Source organism: Paroedura picta, chromosome 2 (genome assembly GCF_049243985.1).
Source record: "Paroedura picta isolate Pp20150507F chromosome 2, Ppicta_v3.0, whole genome shotgun sequence".
Classification (NCBI taxonomy): Eukaryota; Metazoa; Chordata; class Lepidosauria; order Squamata; family Gekkonidae; genus Paroedura; species Paroedura picta.
In genome coordinates, this window is record NC_135370.1 from 104,179,158 (window position 1) to 104,187,393 (window position 8,236).

The 8,236-nt window shown below is 42.5% G+C and overlaps 1 protein-coding gene across 1 annotated transcript; it reads left to right on the forward strand.

Annotated features, from left to right (window-relative positions):
* The first annotated feature begins 1,353 nt into the window (after window positions 1-1,353).
* On the forward strand, window positions 1,354-6,999 carry KCNA4 (potassium voltage-gated channel subfamily A member 4). Its single transcript, XM_077321964.1, has 2 exons — window positions 1,354-2,240; window positions 3,300-6,999. The coding sequence occupies exon 2, from the start codon at window positions 4,066-4,068 to the stop codon at window positions 6,046-6,048; it is 1,983 nt and encodes a 660-aa protein (XP_077178079.1). The 5' UTR covers window positions 1,354-2,240; window positions 3,300-4,065; the 3' UTR covers window positions 6,049-6,999.
* Window positions 7,000-8,236: the final 1,237 nt, after the last annotated feature.

Sequence of the window (8,236 nt, forward strand, 5' to 3'; positions counted from 1 at the left end):
CCCCCCCCCCATCTAGCGCCTGTTGTATTCCCAAATGTAGTGGGCTTGGCCCCTAGTAATAATATAATAATAATCAGGTTCTTGAGTTCTAACTTAAAAAAAAAATTAAGTAAGCCTCTAGAGCAGTGGTCCCCAACCCCCGGTCCGGGGACCGGTACCGGGCCGCAGATCAGTCGGTACTGGGCCGCAGCTCCTCCTTGTTCTCCTCCCTGGCTGCAGCCTCAGGGGCTGCCCTGCCACTCTGCTGCCGGCTCACCTTTGGTGCTCTCCAGCGGCTGCCATGGCTGGGGCTCTCCTTCAGCGTGGCACTGCACAGCTGCTGCTGGCAGCGCCCCCCAGCGGGCGGCAGGAAGTCAGGGGCACCAGCAGGAAATCAAATGGAGCAGGGGCTCAGGCGGCGGCAGCGACGTTCCTTGGCAAAAGACTACCCCCCCCCCAGGCCTCAGTAAAATTGTCATGCGTTGACGGGTCCCCGGTGATAAAAAGGTTGGGGACCACTGCTCTAGAGCCTTTCATTGCAGAGATATGCTTTCCACATTATATCTGTGTGACAAAAAGGTTACTTCTTACTTTATATTTAAACCTGATTTACATATTTGTTAGAATGTTGCTGTTGTATTGAGCCAGAAAATGCAGCAGCAATAAGAAAACCACACAAGTCTACCGGCATGTGGAAAACACCCCAGTGCTTCACATCTTTCATTCTTGTTGAAGAAAAGCTAAAAGGCAGCATATCCCTGTGTCTCAATACATAGCAGGGGCATAGATGGGTTTTTTTTTTCAGACACCACCACACTGGTCTCATATACCTTAAGTATAACCTTCCTAGACAGAGGAAGTTGTTAGTAAACATTCTGATAGCATATTTCCAATTTGTGTTACAATTTCCCCCCGGTCCTTTAACCTCATAATCTTCTGTTCTCTCTATAGACTGGTAAGGTGGAAAGTATATCTGGCCTGTGTCATGCTGTCTGACTTCCTTTGTTCAGGACACAACGTTATTTGCAATTCTAGCTTTTCCTCTGTGAAACTTTCCTGCATTGTTTTCTCCCGAAATTCTGATAGCCACATTATTCGGATCTGTTTTGTTTTTTTCTTCTTCAGGCATTCCAGGCACCATAGGAGCCTGAATCGAAACTTTTATTTAGCTGTCGTATCTAGAATTTTGCTTTGGAATATTCCTTTCATACCAAGAGTTAATGCCGAATGCCAAGAGAGTACCAGACCAGAAAAGTGAAATTAAAGGTGTTAATGGGAACGCTGACCACTAGGGGTCGATAAAGAGCCGAGAAACCTGGGGAATAAATCAGACCTAGCCCAGGCGTTTGTCCTTCAGTAGATACGTAAACACAATTGAGAATTGGGCAGGAGACTTCTGCAAAGGGGGAGACGGCAGCGGGCGAGAGCGAAAAAGCCACCGTACTTGTTCCCATAAGAATGCTGAACTATCTGGTGCACGCCGGCCGCTTCCAAGGAAGCGGAGACTTCGCAAGACCTTTGCAGATTATGCTGTAATTTCTCCCCTTTTCTGGCGGGGGAGGGGAGGGGAGGGAAGGGGGGGACCAAGCCCCAAGCTCAATGCAAAGCCAGAGCAACAACAAGTGGACGCTGCCCGCAGCGCGAGTGACTTTGGAAGGCGAAACTGCACAAGGCGACGACGAGAGGCCGCTTCAAGTGCGCGTGAGCCGGCGAGGGCGGGGGAGACGCCACCAGGCACCGCGCATCTCCTTTGTCAATAGCAACAGTCTGCTCGGTGCGAGGGATTATTTTTAACGGGTGATTTACAACAATTGCTCAGCGCGCCAGGCTGGGCTGCGAAAGAACAGCGAGCGCACAAGCATCCATAAGCTGATACCATAAAAGACAAGCACCAAATCCCCCCCCCCACACCAATTCATCCCCCCCCCCCGCTCGCTCGCTCGCCCGACTTCTCCTGAAACCTGGATTTTCTTCGTTGATGGCTCTATTTTGTCGAGACCCAAGCGGAAAGAAGTGATCGCTTGGCTTGCGTGCCCTCAATTCTGTACCCAAAACTCGGGAGCTGGTCTCGCTCTGCACAGAAGAGAAGCGCAGAAAACCAATTGCTCTTTCGCCGGTAGCTTTTCTTTCTTTCCCCTTCCTTGAGCCTTACACCTGTGAAAACAGGTTGCTCGGAGAAACCTCGCTCTTTTCCCTCAAGATCTCGCTCTCTTTCCAGCTCCTCGTAACGGAACCGCACTGGTTTTTCTCTGCCTAGAGGGGTAAGCAGAAAGGCATGGCCCCCTCCCCGCATGATGATGGGGGGGGGGAATGTTATGTAGATATGCTCTAGCCCTCCTTTAACACCTATGTTAAGAGTATTTGGAGCATGTTTTTAAAAAGCTAGGCATGTGTGTGTGTGAAGTGTATGTTTGTGAGCGCATGTTAAGAGCTCCCGAGCCTTGCCTGTTTGGTATTCCTCATGCAACGCAATCTAATAGAGTCACATATCTGCCTTTTCAGGGAAATTGCAGCCACTGCCTTTGAAAAACATAATTTGATTTAAAAACGCATTGAGGCATTCTTTGACCTAATGCATTCTAAAGATGTAGCTGGCAAGCCTGCAGGAACAGATTATTGTATGTTTCTGGTGTACGTTTGAATGCAACCTGCAGTTACTGGGATGATATTTATGTGTTATTATTCTCTTGACCCAGTCCTGCATTATATCACTCATAACTGTGGCATATACATATCTTGCATGCCTAAAAACACCCAACAGATCTATTACATACACACACACACATCTAAATACATGGTATTTTTACTGTCCCACACAAATAGAGATATACAATCTAGATCTGCAGTCACATTGCAATATAGATTTCCACTCAGATTCTCAAGAGAGTAACAAAATAGCGATATGTGAAAAAGGATATGCAGACCCAAGTCATGCCTAGGTGTGCAGCTAGGTCTATTAACACCTGTTCTATATTCATACCTGTATGCTATGCAGGCATATGCTTCTGTACATCGTTATATAATAAAGGCTAACTGTACATTGCAATGTAGATTTGCATTCAAGATCCTCTCCTTAGAGATAACAAGAATGAGATGTGGGTGTGTATATGCCTGCATAGTACTTTAACTATATCTATATATAGACCAATGAAGAGATGCATACAGGCACACAGAAAAATGTGTGTGTGTCATGTGGGTGGGCATACAACACTAGAGAACTGGGAGGCAAATCTGAGTGCTTTGTTATAAAATACCCTCTCTGGACTATGACCCAACCTTCTCTGTTCTTTTCTTTTTATTTGTGTGACTGTGTACCTCAGGTTAAGTGCTTCTGCTGCATAAGAACAACCAAAGGGTGATCCAGCCTCTCATCTCCAATGGGGAATGCAGCAAAGCCAGCTTTTCAACAATATCCTCTCCCTTCTCTTGCCGTAATTGTTTTTGCTCTGGATGATGCCCTCCCAAATTTAAGGAACTGCTGATAGACCAGTGAAAGTGAGCGTGCTAAGACCTCCTCACTGTGGGAATTCAGTGATGGTTGAAAGTCTTCAACAGCAACCAGATCACTAGGCCAAGGATGGAGGTGAATTCTGAGCATACTGGCTGTTTTGCACTCAGTTGTTATCAAGATCTTAAAACCTGACACTTATGAGCCACTATCTTGCTGAATTTGCTTAGACTCATTCCATACTAGAGACTTCATGGGAAATCATGGACTCAGATCTGTGGATTTTATATAGACCACTGAAGAATCCCAGGAGCAATGGAATCTCAAATGTAAAGGGGGAAGATCCAGGAATATGTCCTAACAACACTGAAGGACTATTCATTTTGGTGAACATGCCCAAACACCTCTCAGTAATTTGTGTCAAACCTTATGGGCACTAAGAAAATGAAACACTTGCCCTTTGGAAACTTGCAAAGTGAACATACAGGTTTGCTAATAGGTTATAACAATATTTCCAAAGAATTCTTTTGCAAACCTAAATGGTCTTGAAATTCCCATACAAAACATCCAGTGGTGACTACTGATAAATCAGATTTTCCCACCATTCTTCTTGAGTCTTTCAGGCAAACAATTACACCATGGAGGTTGCAATGGTAAGCGCAGAAAGCTCTGGGTGCAACAGCCACATGCCATATGGATACGCCGCCCAGGCAAGAGCCAGAGAAAGAGAACGACTGGCACATTCCAGGGCAGCAGCTGCCGCTGCTGTAGCAGCAGCAACAGCAGCTGTAGAAACGGGAGCTTCTGGAGGAGGAGGACCTTATCATCACTATCACCAAGAACAGGGTCGTGGGGCTTCCTCCTCTTCCCATGGCAGCAGTGCAGCACGCAGTGGACACCATCAGGGCAGCAGCAGAAGAAAGCAAAGACGGAAAAAGAGAGATTACCTTGGCAGCAGGGAGTTTGGTGCCTCCTTCCCTTGCTCTGAGTTGCTGCCCCTCAGTGGTTCTGAGGAGAAGATCCTGAAGGACTTGAGTGAGGAGGATGAGGAGGAAGAGGATGAGGAAGAGGATGAGGAAGATGAGGAAGAAGGAAAGGTCTGCTACAGTGATGAAGGTGGTGAAGATGAATATTCCTATTCAGACCAGCCTCCTGATGATGGGGCAGGTCCTGGGGGCTATACCTCAGTTCGCTACAGTGAGTATGAGTGCTGTGAAAGGGTTGTAATCAATGTCTCAGGCCTACGATTTGAAACCCAGCTGAAGACCTTGGCTCAATTCCCTGAGACATTGTTGGGTGATCCAACAAAGCGGGGCAGGTTCTTTGACCCACTCCGGAATGAGTATTTTTTTGATAGGAACCGGCCCAGCTTTGATGCAATTCTTTACTATTACCAGTCTGGTGGGAGGCTGAAAAGACCTGTGAACGTGCCCTTTGACATCTTCAGTGAAGAAGTGAAATTTTATGAACTTGGAGAGGAGGCCATGCTCAAGTTCAGGGAAGATGAAGGTTTTGTAAAGGAAGAGGATGACAAAGTGTTGCCTGTAAATGAATTTAAGAAGCAGATATGGCTGCTTTTTGAGTACCCTGAGAGTTCCAGCCCAGCCAGAGTCATTGCTATTGTCTCGGTTTTGGTCATTTTAATTTCCATTGTCATTTTCTGTCTGGAGACCTTGCCAGAATTCAGAGATGAAAAAGAGCTCATTTTGAACTTAAACCTGGAGAATGTTAATGAGACACTACAGCTGCAAGGTGGGGGGCACACTATATTTAATGATCCCTTTTTCATTGTGGAAACAGTTTGCATTATTTGGTTCTCTTTTGAGTTTACAGTACGCTGTTTTGCTTGTCCCAGCAAAGCAACCTTCTTCAAGAATATCATGAACATCATAGACATTGTCTCCATTTTGCCTTACTTCATCACCCTGGGCACAGACTTAGCCCAGCAACAGGGCAGCAATGGTCAACAGGCCATGTCTTTTGCTATCCTGAGGATCATCCGTCTCGTTAGGGTGTTTCGCATCTTCAAGCTCTCCAGACACTCTAAGGGTTTGCAAATCCTGGGCCACACGCTCAGGGCCAGCATGAGGGAACTTGGGCTCCTGATCTTCTTCCTTTTTATTGGAGTCATTTTATTTTCCAGTGCTGTTTATTTTGCAGAAGCTGATGATTCTACCACCCATTTTCAAAGCATCCCAGATGCCTTTTGGTGGGCTGTTGTGACCATGACTACTGTTGGTTATGGGGACATGAAACCCGTAACAGTGGGTGGGAAAATAGTTGGGTCCCTGTGTGCCATTGCAGGTGTGTTGACCATTGCTTTACCAGTGCCAGTCATTGTCTCCAACTTTAACTATTTTTATCACAGAGAGACTGAAAATGATGAACAGACCCAGCTGACACAAAATGCTGTCAGTTGCCCGTACCTTCCAACAATACTCAAGAAATTCCGAAGTTCATCATCTTCTTCCACAGAGGACAAATCAGAGTATTTGGAGATGGAAGAAGGGGTTAAAGAGTCTCTTTGTGTAAAGGAGAAAAAATGTCAGGTCACAGGAAATGGCAATGAGACAGCAAAACAGAACTGTATAAATGCAAAATCTGTGGAGACGGATGTTTAACTTTGACTGTTTCCAAACCTATTTATGCATTAAGGAGTGCATTGGTTAAAAAAATGAAATATGCAAACAGGAGTCTAAACAAGCGTATAGAAATATGCTATTTACTGGTTAAGTATGAATAAAAAAGCATTAGTAAACTTGTATTACATATCAAGTAAATGATATCCCTTGTGGAGGGGGCTTTACCCGAAGTAGTTTCAAAGTTTATATTTTTACTAGAATGCAGGTGTTTTGCACATGAAGGAGATAATTTTACTTTTAAGAAGGGTGTGTTTAACTACCCACGCCCCTTATTACCCAGTGGTAAAAGTTGGCATTTAAAGGTATTTACTATGTAAGAAACAATGAAGTTCAGTAGCCATGTATTCATTTTTTAATGCTTTAAGAACAGCTACCATAATTCAGTGGATTCCATAGTCATTTATTTCAAAATGCTAAAGATTGTGGTGGTGGTGGTGGTGGTGGTGGGAAAGTTGCTCTATAGGAAGTCCAAATTTAATCTTAATATATTTAAAGTGTTTTTTAAAAAACAGATACTGGATTTCCAGTTTCTGAAGAGGCTGCCTAACCCGCAGAAATGGTTTATTTTTATAACACTCTTTTGGAGACATTGCAGCATTTGTTGAGTAATGCATAGAAGAACTGAAAGAAGAAAATCATTCAACATGGTCTGGCTATGGAGGCAAACTGACTGGATTGCTTTTTTTGCACTACTTTATATGCTGGAGATATTCTGACAGAGACTTCATACTGTGAATGTTTACTAATGTTCAATGACAATCATTGGAAGAGTGAATCCTGCCTCTTTATTTTCCTGTATTTTTCTTTGCGTGATGCTGATTGGCTACACGGCTAACATTACATGAATTCCATAGTCTTTAATTACGATTAACTGTGATATGGAAAAAAAAGGATTGTGAAGTAAAATTTTATATTCATTTTTTCCGTTAATCAGTCTTTTCCAAACCGTCATACCAAAATAATATACAATTTCAATCATTTGATTTCCTTAAGGAAAAATTATTTTTAATAATTATGTGTGCATGCATGCGTGTGTATGTGTGTGTGCACTTGGAGTTGCAGAGGATAGTAGTCAAAAAAGTCTACAGCAATAGTCACAGAGAATACAAAATGTATATAGTGCAGGGAAGATATCACAGGATCAGGTTTTAAGCTGTTATTTTTTTACTACCTAATTTAATCAGAATCCACAGTTTATGACAATGGCTAAATATTAGAAAATGTTTGAAGGATCTTGAAATAGCAATACAATTTTGAAATGGGACATTAATAGGGATTAATAATCTCTGATTTGCGAATGTGGTTTAGGGTTCCTCTCTCACCTCCACCTTTAAATGCACTCTTCTATTAGAGTCTGAAAACATTGTTTTTTAAAAATTAAGAATAGGAATCAGTAGAGCTGGAATTAACATTGTTATAATGAAGGCAGTTGAATTGAATGTACTCAATCCAGTTTCACTCCTACACAGGGTAATACAACACCCTCAGGACATCCAAACCTCTTTTATAGGCAATGGAAGCAGTAACATAGCAACGGGTCCATGACGAGACACAGAACCTAGAAAGTGATAAAGAAGATATTCTTCAGCATGATGTGTACTTGGTTGAGGAAAAATAGGAGATTTGTTGCATCTAGAATTATTGTTGTTGGGCAGTCAGAGTCTAGAATTAATTTAGGAGACTCCCAGTAGAATTCTGAGTGATTGAGAACTACACATACAGGAATCTTAAGGTACAGTGTTTTAAGGAGCAAAAGACATTTATATATTAAAAAATAATCTAGACATGTAGAATGAACAAAACAGATGAATATTCCAAAACTGAAGAGAGTTCCTTGAGACAAAGATTAGATTATCAGTGATATATATTTTAATGCCACTTGGTCATATCTGATCTTTTTTTTTTTTTTTGTTATTTTTACATGATTAGGAAGGCTGCAGTGTTTAGCCATTAATAACTTAGATTTATCAATTTAAAACCTTTTGTTCAATTAAAAAGGAATCCTGAGTTAATGTTAATTATTTTAATATTATTATTTACTATGGAAACCATCCTAGAAAAAATATCTCCTTTTGGCAAATTTTATGAAAAGCTTGTTTGATCTGGTACCTTATGTGTTATGTACATGCATTCTCTAAAAACAAAGTAGAATGTTTTTTTTTCTTCA

Bases quoted from the DNA above. Each gene is read 5' to 3' on its own strand.
- KCNA4 (XM_077321964.1), top strand. From the start codon at position 4,066: ATGGAGGTTGCAATGGTAAGCGCAGAAAGCTCTGGGTGCAACAGCCAC.